Source organism: Varanus komodoensis, unplaced genomic scaffold (assembly GCF_004798865.1).
Source record: "Varanus komodoensis strain SLA01 unplaced genomic scaffold, ASM479886v1 scaffold7_3, whole genome shotgun sequence".
NCBI lineage: Eukaryota > Metazoa > Chordata > Lepidosauria > Squamata > Varanidae > Varanus > Varanus komodoensis.
In genome coordinates this window covers 1441211-1458033 of record NW_025336480.1, presented here as the reverse complement: position 1 = coordinate 1458033, position 16823 = coordinate 1441211, and the positions used below count along the sequence as shown (strand labels likewise).

The window sequence follows — 16823 nt, the reverse complement described above, 5'->3', positions numbered from 1 at the left end:
CCCTTTACAGCTCTTGACATGGCAAATGACAGCACTGAGGAACTGCCGGTCCAGGCTGAAGACCCTGAGGCTGAAGAACACATATACGAAACAGTGGAATGGCCTGACAAGGCAGAGCAGAACCAGCGACTGGCTGTGGAGGAGCTCATCAACACCGAGGCCAGCTACGTACACAACCTTCAGCTGTGCATTGGCGATATCCGCCGTCACCTGCAGAAGAAACAGGTGAGACACAGAGCTTGTGGAGGTGGGTGGGGCGAGGGGAGGTGCTGATGCCCTGAACTCCACAGCTTCACTTCGAAGTGACTTGTGCCCCAAAATGTTTAAACTGCACCTCAGGGAATCCTGCATTGTATGAACACAGGTGTGTCTGGGGAAGTATGAAAAATAAGCTTGCATTGCTTGAGAGGACTTTCAGGACTTGGGGCAGACCAAAGCTCTGTTCAAGCTTTCTGAACTGAAACAGGGCACACCAGCAGCCCTTTCCTTCATTGCGTTTGTCACCTTGTAGTGAATTTCTGAAGAGGGGAGCCTCCTGGATCTGGGAAGGCTCTCTGTGTGAGCAAGAATGCTCATTGCCCTACCAAGAATACAAATGCAGCTCTGTTCTAGTAAGTCTATCCTGGAGTATGGCCTGAAAATGCCACAGGAGATACGGCTTTTATAGACCATGCATCTACTGGTGTCTGAGGACAGTTTACAACAAAGCAACAGATAAAATAGGGCACAGCATCCAATAATTCAGTAATATAAAAACCACATTAAAATCATTAAACATTAAAATAATGGGAAAATAACAGGCCTGATCACTGCCTCCTTCAAAAGGACAGGGACCTGACCCTCCCTCAGAGAGGACCCAGGTGCATATCCTGTCTTTGGCTCTGATGAGCAGCCACAAGGGGCAAGCGTCCATCAGACAAGTGGTGGGTCAGACTAAACCCACACCTTGCCCACATCCTCAGGCCACAAGAATTGAAACTCATCCAATAAAGATGAAGCAGGCGGTACTCTGGATCCTCCCCGATCTAAAACTACATTGACTGTGGAGTCCAGCTTGTGGCAAATCTGAGCGATTCTGTCCCTGAAGTGCTGGGCAAAGTCATCGCAGCGAACCATTGATGGTGTGATGAGGTCCTTTTTAGGCCCAGAGTGTTATAGGCCCTGCACCGCCCAAAAGAGCTCAGCTGGATGACACTGTGAGGACGCAATGGGAGCAGAGAAGAATTCCTTCTTCACCACCCTCACCACCACAGCATAGGCTCAGTAATGATCTCTAAGATGTATTTGGTCATATTCATCACGGGATTTCCTCCAGCTGTACTCTAGTCGTCTCCCCGCCTGCTTCATCGCCTGCAACTCAGGCTTATGCCATGGTGCCGAGCGGGCTCTGCATGATGGGAGACGACACTTAGGAGTGATTGTGTCAATTGGCCTGGTCATTTCCCCATTTCACAAATCAACCAGGGCATCCACAGGAGTGCCAGCTGTATAAACTGGGAAATCCCCCAGAGTCCTCAGGAATCCATCCAGATCCATAAGACTCTGGGGGTGAACCTTCTTAACAGGGTGTGCACCCTTGCAGAGGGGGAAACTGGCCCTGAGTTCAAACCTCATGAGAAAGTGATCTGACCATGACAAAGGGTTAGAGTCAAGCCCCTCACTTCAAGATCACCATCTTCCTACCCAGTTGAGAAAACCAGATGTAGAGTGTGACCTCTTTCATGCTTTGGGCCAGTGATGTGTTGAGACAGCCCCATGGCTGGCATGGTGGCCATGAAATCCTGAGCTGCCCCGGTCAGAGCAGCCTCAGCATGGAAGTTGAAGTCCCCCAGGACCAACATCCTGGGGGTCCTCAACACCAGGTTTGAGATGATCTCTGGCAGCTCAGGCAGGGAGTCTGATGGGCAGAAGGGTGCATGATACACCAACAAAATCCCTAATCTGTCTCAGTCATCTATCGCCAAGTACAAACAGTCCAGACCCGGCCTCAAAGGGTCAGGAAGCCCCATGAGAGAGATTGAATCTTCGTAAATTAGAGCCACATCCCCTCCCCTCCCCTCAAGGTGGGGTTGGTACTACACCAGATACCTGGGTTGGGCACAGTGGGGTGAGCGACACCCCCCCCCCCCGCTTCTCCTGCCCAGTTCTCCATAATACATGCCAGGTTGGCCCTCTCATCCACAATTAAGTCATGGATAAGATATGTTTTGTTCTGGACTGACTTGGCATTCAACAGCAGCAGCACCAAGCCTGAGGGCTGGTTGATATCACTACCTGGGACCTTCTGGTTGGAGGAGAAACCAGAAGAGGGGACAGATACTAGCCACCTGTGTGTGTATCCCCCCCACCCCGCCCCTGTCTTCTGTAAAGACATGTAAAACCCCCAGCGCCATATCTTCCCTTGCCTATAGCCACCCCAATGGGTGCACCCACCTGCTCCCCAGGAACTCCCATAAACAATTGAAACCCAAATATAAATGAAATACAATACAGGTTAAACTACCAAGACTAGGATGCTGTGCATTAAAACAGAGCCCTACTGCACAAATGCCACTGGCTCTATATAAAACAACCATAACAATAAATCAAAACATACCCAACCCAGCCTGCCCCGCAGTGCAAGCCAACAGAGTTCCAGGCCCAACCCAACTCCAACTCCAATTGGGCCTGAATTGCCCCAGATGGCTGCGCCCTTTGGCCGTTGCCTTTTGGCCACTGACCCAAGGCCGCCAGCGTAGGCCGCAGCCAGCAAGTTAAGGGTTCTAGTGCCACCCCACCCATTCCCCTGCGGATGCCCCCCTGCCCTCGACCCCCTCTCTCACAGAAGTCTTGGGGGGGTGCAAAATGTGTAAGTTCTGGGGAGGGCAGGACAGCAAGGGGAGGATATGTGAGTATGGTGAATATGTGAATATGTGAGGGATATGTGAAGGTGAGATTGTGATCCTGTGCCCCGCAGCCTCACTGCAACAGGCCAGACTTTTCAGTTTGGTCACCCGCAAGTGCAAAATTCCATACGTACCTCTCAACTATTGACCAAAGGTAAAGATTTGAACCATCACAAGCCTCACTGCAGTTTTGGAATGGGAATGGAGTCTCTTGAAAGAGCAAATGATTTAGCATGTATCTAATGGTCCGCTGGCAGGATGCAGTTTTCTTATATTAAAATATTATTTAAATTGTATGTTTTCTTTTTAGTTGTATTGCAATTTATTTTTGTAAAATTTAATAATACATAAAAATGAACTACTGACCAATCATCACAATACAACACAAATTTTTGTGCACTTTTCCGGTCCTTATTTTTATAAAAATGTGTGGTGCTCAGCGTTGCTTGGACACCTTCAGGGACTGTCAGTGGCTGCCACTGGCAGAGATCATGAAAAGAAAAGGAAAAGAAGGGAAAAGGGCAGGGGTAGAAAAAAGCTGGAGTGCTGAGCAAAAAGGGGTTGTGAGTACAGTGGGGAGAGAAGACAAGGCAGCTCCTACTGCCATGTCCTCTGGAATATTTGGGAGAGGACTGAGGGGGAAAGTGGTGGGAACAACATCCAGTGAACCAAAGCGTCGGTCAGGCATGCTGTGGATCGTTCCTTAAATAACAAGTCTACCAGGGCTGCTTTGCAAGGTGGGTTGTTTTGACATGCAAATATACCTCTTGTGTCTTTTAGCTGCCTCAAATGGACCTGGAAGGATTATTCTCTAATATAGATGATGTATTGTGTGTTTCCAAACATTTCCTGAGAGGACTTGAAGAAGCAGTGAATCACAAGCACGATGAGCAGCTCTTACACATCAGTGAGTAAGAATAGGACAGTCAGCCGTCTGCATGGTTTGGGGGGCAGATGCTATTACATCAGCTGAAAACTGTGTGTTATATTCAGTCGTGTTTACTGCGAGCAATGTGACTGATTGCTGTAATGCAGAGGAGGGCAATTTTCCTCTGATCATGCAGCCATGCCCTGCTGCCCAACCTTGTTTCAAAAGGGAAATCACACTAAAGGTAAGCGTTTACAAAGCCAGACAATCTAGATGTTAATTAGCTTCAGTGTAAAATCACAGTTCCTGTGATTGCATAATTGTTACTGCCATCCATAGAAGAGGAAAATAATTACTTTGAAGGTGCTTATACGGCCAAGAGGACAACAGCCTCTGGTAATTTGTGCCAAGATTAAAATATACCTAAATTACAGGCAAGTGGAAGGCTATAGCAGGATTTCACTTGTGATGCTGTTGTATTAGATCACAAGAAGGAGAACTGCAAGGGAAGGCAGCATGCAATCGTGCAACTGGATGAGTTTGTGAGGCGCTCAGGGAGTAGCGAGCCGTCCGATCCATGGGCTGGTTTCAGGCCATTCCCATGCAGCAGCAATCAGGTGTCTCTGTGGGAGCTTTTAATCATGGCCAGACTGACCAATTTCCCTTATCTCACAGAAACTGTTCTGCAAACGCTATAATTTATTTATTTACTGCATTTATATACCACCCCAATAGCCCAGAGGGCTCTCTGGGTGGTTTACAAACATTAAAACCCCAAATACAGTGCCCAATCCTAACAAGTAAATAAATTGGCTACACCATGACTGAGTATAAAATAACATGGTTAAAATGAATTAAATGAAAAAATATACAATTAAAATTAATTAACTTTAAAATATTGATTAAATAAAAAGGTCTTGACCTGGTGCTGAAAAGCATATAATGATGATGCCAGGTGGACCTCTCTAGGGAGCGCATTCCATAGTTGGGGCACCACTGCAGATAACAGATTTGTTTGGTACCTGATGCCTGGTGCCCCCAAAAAATCTGCAATAGGGTTTGTAGAATAGCTTCTGTGAAGTAAGGCATAGTAGCCAGTCTGGGTGGAATTAAAACATTCCACGGGTCCAAGCAGAAAAACAGAAATAGAAATAGAGAAGCCAGGAGAGGAAAGATCACAACAACCAAAAGTAAGTACAGGTAGCAAATAAAGCTTCAGGTAAAGGGCAGAGGAAAGAAGGAATTTGGGTAAGAAGGGGCTAACCAGAAAGGGGTCTCTGAAGAAACTTCTAAACAACTTCAAAGATGAAGAGGTGGTCTATTTTCTGGAGAAAGTGGGGGAGGATGGAAGAGACAGAGTAAAAAACAGAGTACAAAGTAAAAGAGAGAGAGAGAAGTGGAACAACATGCCAAGGGTCAAAAGGTAGCAGGTAATGGGAGGGAGGCTCACCACATATTGACCTGGTTTGCATGCCATGGCACCTGAGAGGGCTGTCACACCTAAGAGTGACTTGATAGCTGATTCTGCACAAATTGCCCCAGATCCACATGGTTCTCAGGGGCTTGTTTGAGCAAATTTCCTTAGCGGTTGAAAATGCATGAATTGCAATCCCCTTTAGAGAAACTCAGTGGAAGAAAACCCAACTCAGCTTGCTTCCAATCACAGGAAAGTCAGGAAATCCATCAAGTTCAGTCCTGTTTCAGTACAGCCCAAGGTGCAGGCATTTAGTCTCTTTAGTAATTTTTGGAGCGGCTCCCATATATTTTTGGAAGTGGGATTCTTTGTTGAGACTTGAGGCTGATTTTTGTAATGGTTGCTTTGATGGCTCCGAGCGTTTTCAGAGGCACTTGAAATGTGACTGTATTTCTGGTGTTACTGTCTTGAAACTTTGGTATGGTAGGCACTTTATTCCAAGAGCTCAAAGAAGAGATGGAGAATGTCTATAAAACTTATTGTAGCAACTATGACCAAGCTCTTCTGCTGCTGGAGAGTTACAGGAAGGATCCAAGACTGCAAAAAGAGATGGTGGATACCCTGACTAGCACAGTGTAAGTAGTTCTCTTGATGTCAGAAACTGTATCACCTGGACATCTTGTATGTGTTGTTGTTCAGCTGCAAAGTTGTGTCAGACTCCTCACAACCCCATGGACAACTTTCCTCCAGGTTCTCCTGTCCTCCACTGTCCCCTGGAGTCCACCCAAGCCCACACCCACCTCCCCAGTGACCCCATGCAGCAACCTCAACCTCTGCCGTCCCTTTCTCCTTTTGCCTCCAAGCATTCCCAGCATTAGGGTCTTCTCCAGGGAGTCCTTCCTTCTCTTTAGGTGGCCAAAGTATTTGAGCTTCAGCTTCAGTATCTGCCCTTCTAAAGAGCAGTCAGGGTTGGGGTTGTTTTCTTTTAGGGTTGATTTTTCCTTCTTATGTGTGAAACTACTTTAAAAAGAAAGCTGGTGCTTGAAGTTGTTTAAAAGCTGCTTTAACATTGACATGAGAGAAGCTTGCATCTCATGCCTGCAAACACCAATTGCTGGGGAGTTTGGGCAGGAGGTGGCTGTTATAACCTGCCTGAGGGATCCAGTGGGTAGCTGGTTTTCCAGCATGTGAAGAGCCTCCTGGACTAGGTGGACCATGGGTCTAGTCCAGCATGGCTTTTCTTAAGATGGAGGTGCTAGGGCTACTGACCAGAAGGCATGGTTGAGCCACTCTGTCCTTTCTTAATGGATTTCCTGCGGTAAGAAAAAAACATGGAATACACCATAAGAAAACATGGGAAAGGAAGAGTGGAAATTTGTGTCTGGGGCACCTGGCAGTGTGACAGTGCATGAAAAACCTCATTTGGAAGAACCCTGGCTCCATGCAACTTTATCTGTAAATCAAATCAGAGGCTTAAATTAAACTTACTACGTTAATTGAAGAAAAGTACCATATTAGGGGTTGAATCCAGGAACCTCCACTTACAGATGGTCCCTCTGCTTGACTTTTAGGGATCTCCATGGCCCCGACCCCTTTGTAGCATTTTCACGGGGCTGGAAGGGCTGGTGGTGGTCAGGAGTCTGCCTCTATCAGTCTGGTCCTGCATGCCTAGGTGTGGATCCTGTCCAGAGTAAATCATTTTTCCAGCTAATGGAAATATGTTATTGAATATTGGAATGTGCAGTCCACTACTATACAAGAATTTATTTTGTCCTGTAGGTTTAATATCTGACAATTACTGCTGTTGAGTGAGTGTCTGTGTATAGAATTCTATATGGCCAGCACCCTGTAAACTAGATGCGTACAGCTTGATTTCGTGCTTGTCTACTTGGAAGTAGGTCCCACCACATTTGATGGGATTTACTCCCAGGTACGTGTGCATAGGATTTTAGACTTAGATACTTTGTCCTTGATTTGAGGGAGCATGGATAGCTGATGTGGCATTTAATATTTAGCGGTGATTAATTCTGTCAGTTTTATGACTGATGCCTTTGAAGTAGTGTTACCCATCCCAAGCACTCTGACTGGGGCTGTTTAACGAGCTTATGGGCAGATTGCTGCAAAGCAGGCGGTGACGTGGTCATGGTTTCACTTCTGCTGTTGGGAAGGCTTCAGCTGTGTCACCGCAGATGGTACATCTCAAGGCAAGAAATGAGCCTGCCTGGATGGAGGAACTTCCCCTTTGCTGCCTTGTCTTCAGTGTGTTTCTGGAGGAGCAAGGAAAAGACGGTCAGCCACACTTTAGGAGTTGCTCACCGGCTCTGCTGCAGGCCCTTCCTCCCAGGCCCTTCTACTTCTGCCTTCCATCTGTGAAACGAAACTGAGCCCCAGAGCGCGTTGGTTAGCCAAACAAACATGACACTGTGTGTCACAAAGCAAGGGCAGCGGCCAGTGGCTTGCAGTGGCCATGCCCTCCAGCTGAACCCGTTACTTGAGTGACCGAGCAAGGCTGTGACAGGCTTGACAGGTCGTGACAGGTCTGTTTGCGAAGGAGCAAGGAGACGCTGCCCAAGCCAGGGAGTGTGAATCTGCCAGTGTTGCAATGAATCTGCAATACACGATGTATGCCATTTAGCACCAGCTACTCCCTGGGCCTCAGTTTAGAGTACATCTATTACATGGGGTTTACGCATTACCATGGTGATATAACTATGATGTACCAGGTAATGAGAATGCATCAGGACCCAGAGGCCTCAAATGTCATGATCCAGGTTCATTTCATAGCAAACCCAAATGGTGTGAGCCTGATCCAAAGTGGATCTGCAGATGGCAAAGTCTTTCTTTAACATCCAAGCCCAGCGAAGTTTTCTGCTACCTCCATTAACTTCACCCCCCACCACCATCCCCGAAGTGAGCCTACTTTGCTCATGACCCATTCCAAAGCTTCTCAGATAGATAGGTAGGAACTGTACACCAAGCTTGCATTTGTTTGTTTGAGTCAGGTATCAGTTTTTTGGTAGGCTTCAAACAAACAAATACAAACTTTGTGCACAGTTGCTGCCTATCTATTTAAGAAGCTTTGGAAGTTGCTCCTTCAGTTGGGGAAAGCCCAGACAACCCAGAACCTTTCTTAAATTTCGATGTTGTTCTGTATCTCTTGGACAGGCCTTACACAGGTGCTTCAGATCTGAGCTTTTTCCTTGTGATGCCCGTGCAGCGGGTCACGAAATACCCACTGTTGCTTCAGAAGATTTTGGAAAACACTCCTGCCAGTAACAGCGCCTATGAAGCCCTTCGAGCTGCAGCCAATGCCATGATAGATGTCAATGCCAATATCAATGAGTACAAAAGACGCAAGGAAGTAGGTGAGGAAAATACATGCTCTCTGAGCACTTGCTGGTGTAGCACTCCATGGACACAATGCTCTAGATTGCATCTAGAGCTCAGTCATCATAACGCCTACGAAAACACAATGTTGAAAAGAAAGCAAAAACTTAAAATAATAAAATCTTCTAACATCAGTTCTGGCTCTATACTGAGAGAAGTTTGCTGAGCCAGAGCATAACACTTAGAAAATGAATAATGGAAGGGACTGGTCCTGTCCCATTGTTAACCCCAATTTTAGAGGCTTATGATCATTTAGTACTGGGTGGAAGGGGTCCCAGAGGCTGCCTGCACCTTCCGCTCTGCATTTTTTGCTAGTTGGGCTTTTTAACCCATTTAGTGATGGCATTTTGGAGGGGGAAACAAAGAGGCAGGCTGGGGGTCAGGTTATCTCATACCCTGGCCTCTCTTTTCTTTTCCCTTCCCTACACATTTTTCCTCCCCTCTGAAGTCACATTCCCAGTCATGGAGGCCAGCCTTCATGGGTCTTTCTGTGAGGGCAAGGAGGAAGGGGGAAGGGGAGGCCAGATTTCTGAGTCCCTCTTCTGCGGATGGAGTGCTATCACCCACCTCAGAGTGGGAGGATTCTGAGCCATCCCGTGGCTCTGCAGATGCAGTCTAAGGGCCACAGTACTGCTGCAAAAGACTCACAAATGGATCTGGACTGGAACCATGATGGACAGTACTATCGCCAGACCGGAGCTGCCTGACACACATACTCACACACACAAGCACAGAGCATTTTTTAGCGGCTTAAGCTGATATACCAATTATGAGAAAGCCTGGACAGAGAAAGCGTCGCTGCAGCAATCCATGCTCTGGTAGCCTCTTGTTTGGATTACTGCAATGTGCTGTGTGTGGGTCTGCCTCTGAAAATGGTCTGGAAACTTCAGCTGATCCAAAACAGGGCAGCAAGACTGTTTAATGGGGACTGGCCGACAAGACCATATTATGCCAGTTCTCTTCCAGCTGCACTGGCTGCCAGTTGAAGTCTGGACCCATTTCAAAGCCCTAAATGGCTCAGGGCCAAGTTATCTGAAGGATCCCCTTGTCCTGTTTGTATGTACCCTGAGGTCATCCTCAGGCTCCCCCTTCAGGAGCCCTTCCAAAGGAAGGGAGGCAGGTGGCTACCAGGAGGAGGGTCTTTTTGGTTGTGACACCCTGGTTCTGGACTGAGCTCCCCAAAGACCTCCCCAAATGAACTCCCCACTTTGTATTCTTTCTGGCACCAGGTGAGGACCTTTTTATTCTCCCAGCATTTAACAGTTTAACTTTCAAACTTCATTTTACACAGTGCATTTTATTCTGTACCACTGCTGTGCTGATTTAATTGAAGTTGCTATGCGTATTTGTGTATGTGCTTTTATTTTTTTCATTTTTTAATCATTTGTTAACTGCCCAGAGTGCCTTGGCTATTAAGCAGTATAAAAATAAATTAATTAGTTAATTAATGAAATATAATGGAAAGATGTGGAAAGTCCTTCCTGAAAAGAGAGGATGCTTTAGAAGACATTGCCTTGTGTTTGGACTGCTGGACAAAACAGAGATGGAATTTAGTATCACTTGTTAGGTTGGGACCAGTCAGTAGTGGGGTTAGCTTTGAAGCTGCCCCTTATGAAAAGCAAAAGAGGCAGGAAAAGAGTCTCCATCAGGACACAGATCGCTTCTTATCCATCTGAGGGCATACTGGGTTGTCTCCAGATTTAGTAATGACTGACTTATTTCACTGGCAGTACTCCAGCTGTTTTAGCTATCCTACAATGTTTGAAGGGACAGTAGACACGAGGCAGCCCCCTGAAGGTATGTTTGCTGCCTTCTAAAAGTAGCTAAGCTTTTTATTGAAGGAGAAAGAAGATACTGATTTCTATCAAATTTGGGACTCTTTTTATCATTGGCTAGAGAAACAGGACTTCATATAGATTTAAATACATTTCTAAGTTATCATAAACGGAAAAAAATGTGGGGGCTGACCCAGCAGGTCTGATGTTTCTGATGATTGATGTTGTGTTTAGTTTTTCTTTGTTTTAGGGGTATTTTGAATAAAACTTATTATAAAAAAAAATAAAAGTAGCTAAGCTTTTTCTCATGGCCCTCTCCAGCTCAGTTTTATCCAGGGTGTCAGAATGGACCAAAACGCCATCATAGTCATGCTTCACAAGTTGATGTATGTTACTTCTTGTTTTGGGACAATGCTCCATATCCCCAAATGCCCAGGACTGTCTTTCTTGCCTTGTATGATGTGCTCCTTTCCTTCTTCTAATCCACATGTCTGAGAGCAGCAGATAAATACAACAAGCCTGGGTACCTGACCTTACGGGAACGCCTGGCCCGCCTCAACACACACTCTATTGCCAAGAAAACCACACGACTCAGCCGCCTCTTCATGCATGAGGCTGGGATTGTGTCTAAAGTGAGTATCACACTCAGAGTGCCATGCATGGTTCTGGCCACTGGACCTCAAAGGGGCTATTGCAGAGACAGAAAAGGTGCACAGAAGGGCAACCAAATTGATCAAGAAGCTAGAGCAACTTCCCCATGAGGAAAAGTTGCTATTATTTAGCTTAAATAATAAGCTAAATATTTAGCTATTGGACTGTTTAGCTTAGAAAGATGAAGAGTATGAGAATGCATGATGCAAAAGTATGCATGGTGTTGAGAAAATGGATACTAGAACTTGGGGCCATCCCATGAAGCAAAATGATAAGAGGTTCAGGACAGATGAAAGGGAAGTACTGCTTCACATAACTAAACTATGGCATCCCTTTCCGCAAAGAACTTATGATTAGGATTATGGTTCTTTTCATTTCTATACCACCCTATAGCCAAAGCTCACTGGAAGGTCCACAGCAATAAAATATAGCGACGATCCAGCAGCTGACTTGGATGGCTTTCAGAGGGGGTTGGAGCAGTGCCTGGAGGACAGGGAGATCCGTTGCTTCTAGTCCTGCTAGCTGTGTGCAGTCTCCAGGATCGGAGGTGGTTTGCTGAGGTATCCCAGTTGATGGGGAGGGTGCTGCTGCATGCACGGTCTCCCTGTGGGCTTCCCAGAAAGACTGGTTGGACAGTGTGTGAGCAGAATGCTGGATTAGATGGACCTCGCTTGTGTTCTTCGCCTATTCCCTTCCTTGTTTCTCAGCTATTAGTGTTTACATGGAATGCCTTGCTTGAGTTATGAGGGAGGGCGAAGGAAGACAACAGAGAGGCTGCCTGCTGTTGGGAGGGGATTCTCTAGGTATCTACATACCATCCATAATGTCCATTGCACCAGGCTGAAGTCACTGGTGCTTCATAGATGGCAGTAAGCATTTGCATTTTAGCCTCCCTGAGCTCATGCCATCAGTTTTGGGATCGTGATACCCACATGGTGGAGATCGCATAACAACACCAACTTGTGACCTGGTCAGGGATATAATGGCAATGCTAGTAATTTATGTGGAGCTGTAAGCATGCAGAGCATTTTTCTGTCCTCATCACACCCCTGTTGCAACACTGTTCTAGTTTTGCCGAAGCTGAAGTGTTATGATCCTGTTTAAGACCACCCTTTGCGCAATTGAGCACAATTATGGGAAATTAAAGTAGCTTTACTCCCAACCAGCAGTGCAAGGGCAATGAAACCAGGACTGTGCGACTTCTAAAGTGTAGAAATGAATTTCAAATACTCTGAAAAAAATGCAGGGACTGCAAGTGGGACGAGCCCTTCTTACTGAATGTAATGCCTTCTTTTTGCTACTTTAAACACATGAAGCATTTATTGTGCACGCATGATTCCTTACATTTGTTTCAAGCTTCTTTAGATGAGGATGAGGATGCAATCATCCAGTTTAAAGTTTTTAAGGGCACTTTCCCAGGTATCATATAGGGTGGGGAAAATGGAGTACCATTTCTGAAAGCAAAACCAACAGCATTTTCCTGCTTGTGTAACTGCAATATTCCACTGTAGCAGAGTGCCACCTAGAGGTTACATGGCAAAAAAGCAGGAAAGGAAGCACTCAAATATCAATTCTGTGACAAAACCAAACACAGATAACAGTAGATTAACAGCCTCATGTAGAAGGGCTCATGGCATGTATACAACAGGGACTAGATGATCAGTTAGATAACATGACATTTCAGAAATACAGAAGACGATACACACCAAACTCTGTTTGCAGCAATTAGTTTGCTGTTAATTTAGGGCAGCCTTCCCCAACATGGTGCATCCAGGTATTTTGAAGTACTTATTTATTTATTATGGGTCCCACCTCTCCTCCATTGTGGAACTGAAGGTGGCTACATGCGGGTCCCAGGCTGTCTCCCCTCCAAGGTCAGGCCAGCCCGAAACCTGGCGGACGTTGGCCATGCTCAGTCAAAACATCAGGACACAGCTGATCTAGGATGTGCCTATGTCAGGAATGATATTCAATTTCTTGGAAGCCTCCAAAAGTGGCAAGCGCTTGTTTTGTGTAATTTTCATCCTCATATCTATTTAAAACTGTGATTCGCATGCACCGACTGCGATCCTCTCCTGCCTGTTACCACCCAGGCACATGCAGGTGTAATCCTGCTCATGTTTAAGCTGCCCCTGGATCAGGAGTCAAACTGCCAAAATGATGATTAACTTCCCTTTTGTCTCTCTTTTAGACAGAGGATAAGGAATTTGATGAGCTGGAAGAGAAGTTCCAGTGGCTGGCTTCAGCTGTAGCTGACCTGAAGCAGAATGTGGCATCTTTCCTGAGCAATTTGGAGGTAATCCTTGCTCTCATGCTGATGGAAGGAGAGTGGAATGCTGAGCAGTGTATTTTGACAACACATCGTTGTCTCTGGAAAAGTTTCAGGAACTGTCCAAAAGGGACTTGGAAGAGCATGATGGAAGCTATGCCCCCCCATTTCAGGGTTTAAAACTTTTAGAATGCACGCGGGCCCATTCACTCTGACAGGAGATCACTGTGGCACAGTCAGAACACTCCACTAGGCAGTGTGGTTACTTTAGGTAAAAGCGGGGCTACAGAACCTTGTTTGGTTATTTATTTCATTTCACAAAAGTATGGGGGAGGGTGGGAATCACTAAAATGCCTGGAAAGCACAGGAGGGACCCTTTCGGGTGACCATGTTGTATAAATCACTGGAAACTACCATAGATGAGGAATCACAAACACACAATCAGTGCCTCATGAAGAAAGGCTTGTGTTCCTTCTACTTGTAATTCTCCTGTGTTTTCTTACCATTTCTGCCTTAATGGAGAAAATACATTCAGGGTGAAAAGACAGAACAGTTGCCCAATGCCTTTTACTTTCTAGTTCCACCACCATATGTACTGTAAGGCTGGATTTGTGTGGCAAATATGCTCAAATCCACATTCTTATGCAAGTGAAACTCATCATTGCATATACAAAGCTTTGGCATGACGGTTCCTGTTCATAATAGTCATTTGCAATTATACCCCCCCCCCGAATTATTTCTGTTACTATCTCTGCCTATTCCTGAAAATGAAGTCCTTGTTGGCTTGGTACTTTGGTTTGTGGTTGCACAATATATAAAAACATTCAGTGGGCATTATAGAATGTTATACAGGCAGTCCCTGGGCTATGAACAAGTTCCATTCCTGAGAAAATGGAAATCGGTCTTTGAGTTGAGTAAGTTGAATCACGTATAGTTGCTCCTCCACATTTGTGGAGTTTGAGGGTGCAGGGCCCTCATGAAAGTGGAAAAATCACGGCTATGCCTCACACCTCCCACCCAAACTCACTAGGTCTGCCTCTTTGCAGCAAGGAAATGCCAGAGCGATTTCCCTCTCTGGTTGGGTGGTTCAGGAAGGCAAGCTTTCCCTCTCTCCCCTTTCACTTCCTCTCTGTGGTGATGACAATTTTCTGCAGCATTTTTTAAAAATAGGCCTCATGGCAGTTTGTTCATAAGTACAGGTTGTTCTTAACTCGAATGTTAGTAACTCAGGGACTGCCTGTATAGCAAAAAAGCATCGCTCCTGTGCTCCTAGTATCAGGTTCTGCACTTTTGAAGCTTCCCAGTCTCTTTAGTATCACGTCTTCCTGCTCAAAGCCATGGGAAACCTGCCAAGAGGCAACCAGGAGCCATGGGAAACCTGCCAAGAGGCAACCAGGTGCATGGCTGGCAAGAAAAGGAATGGCAAAGATTGCCCTCAAAGCTGCTCACAATGCTCAGCTGCATGGAGATCCCCTATCCTGGAGATTCAGCATGCTGACCACCCTCCACCAGGTCCACGGCCAATGGAAATCCTTGCTGAGCTTTTGGGCTACAAACGAACAGTGGAAATTCCACCCACAAGTGACAGAGGCAGCAGGATTGTCCCAGCTGCTTGCCCCTGACATGGTGTGGACAGATGAAACAAATCCTTCCTCTTTCTTTATTCTTTTCACCAATTTTACATTTTCACAGGGCTCTTTGCCTTGTCAGCCTGACATATATACTAGGGCTGTACTGACCTGAAGAAATTTTCCTTAGCCCTGGTATGAGCCACTTGTGCCCCTCCATATGTTTTGCCTAAAACTCCTATCAGCCCCAGTGAGCCTAGCCAAATTTAAACCAAAACATCCAGAGGGGTACAAGTTGCCCTTCTCTACCTTACCTTGCTGTTTTATTTTAACTATATTTCAGAGGCAAGGCAAAATTATTTTGTGGAAAAGAATTGAAATAGCCACCATTCTGTTTTTCCCAAAAAGCCCTCTTTGAATTGTGGGAAATCCAAAGGGGCTGCCACCATCAACAAGGTCTGCTTCTTCTGTCACACATGAGGGGTTGCTGTTCTATTGGACAACAGTTAAGTATAAGCTGAAAAACACAGAGTTGGAAGAGCTTGCTTCCAGCTACACATTGCATTTTATTCGAGAGGTGCACTGCTTAAGATCCCACCAAAAAAGAGCAGAGATGGCATTATGCCTGTTAAATGCACACACATGCACACAGAAAGTGCCATGACTTGCAATGGTATTCTGAAACCTGGAATATTAGGAAAAGCTATTTTTACATCATTTACACATTTTCATAAAAACCCCAAAGATGCTACATTTAAAAGTAGATCCAAAGATTTGAAGGGGCTCCATGTGGGGAGATGGGAGAATTGGACACTTAACGGTGCAAGTCCACACAAGTCTAGCCAGCAGTCTAAGCCCCACAGAGTTCAGTAGAATTTACTTCCAAATAAATGAATTGGCAAAACAATTCAGCACAACAGATTTGGATAGGCAGGTTCACAAAACAATTTCTACTCAAATTACTGGGTCATATTTGAGAGTCGAATCCTGGTTTCTTTCCAACCTCAATAAACATCTTCTGACCTATATGCATCTCAGAATTCTCTTGGAATGAGACCTCATAGCAGGATCTAAAAATACACCCACCGCTGACCTCATGCTAAGGACCCAGTGGAACGCGGTGGTGCACTGAATCTGTATGCAGGCTAGGCATCTGAAGCAGAGCCAGGGTGAAACCGGAAACCGAGAAGTTCTTTGGACTCTACAGCTAGCTGGACAGTAGGCAGCATGTTGATCTATGATCACAAATCACTGCTGCCATAGTTCTATGGACTTGGATCCAGGAAAGCATTTATTCGTAGGCCGTCAGGCTGATAGCACTGAGGGATGGCAATTTAGCAGAAAGCAGGTAAAGAGAGTAAGTTCTGAAAGTGAGGCTGAGACTAGCCAAGTGAATAATAGGCTTCCCTCTGTGGAAAGCAGCACTTTAACTCCCTGCTTCTCCCACTCTTGAGGGCTTTTCTACCCGAGGCATATAGCCTGGCACTTTACCAAGGCAGCTGCTTCTGCTTTTTTTGCAGGAGATTAAAGTGTTCTTTGCACAAGGTTTCCCCCACCCCAGGGTTTTCCTCTCTGCTTTTCTATGTACTCCATTATACAATGGAAGGTGGTAGTGTGCTATGGAGTGGAATTGTGAAAACACACAAGGTTTCTGTAGTGAATAATGGTGGCATCCAGGAAAATACCAGACTTTCCTCACTCCAAAAAAAAAAAAAAAAACAGCAGCAGCAGCACAAATGGCTGGAAACCCAGGAGAGGCCCTGAAGAGGAGGAGGGTGTCATGAAAAGTCCCCACAAACTTCCATTACTGAGGGATCCTGAGTGCACGATAAATGTCTTGTATGCAGAAGTCCAGAGTTATCTGTAATTTTATTCTGTGAGCTGCCCTGCGTTTTGGAGAGGCAAGAAACCATTGCAATTGAAACAAGCAATTCCTTAGAAAGTAGTTCCACACTCACCCTCCTCCTCCCTCCCACTGGTTCTTTCTCTGTCTGATTTGGATGGCC

General features: G+C 45.7%; 1 protein-coding gene across 2 annotated transcripts in view; it reads left to right on the top strand.

Annotated features, from left to right (window-relative positions):
* Positions 1 to 16823, top strand: part of ARHGEF37 (Rho guanine nucleotide exchange factor 37) — a 50136-nt gene that overhangs the window by 21267 nt on the left and 12046 nt on the right. For both annotated transcript variants that reach the window (XM_044454405.1, XM_044454406.1), the window contains exons 2-7: positions 11 to 225; positions 3666 to 3792; positions 5655 to 5802; positions 8333 to 8532; positions 10831 to 10961; positions 13172 to 13276. In XM_044454405.1, the coding sequence (XP_044310340.1) occupies positions 19 to 225; positions 3666 to 3792; positions 5655 to 5802; positions 8333 to 8532; positions 10831 to 10961; positions 13172 to 13276 (918 nt within the window). In that variant the 5' untranslated portion in view covers positions 11 to 18. The remainder of the gene's footprint in view (positions 1 to 10; positions 226 to 3665; positions 3793 to 5654; positions 5803 to 8332; positions 8533 to 10830; positions 10962 to 13171; positions 13277 to 16823) is intronic.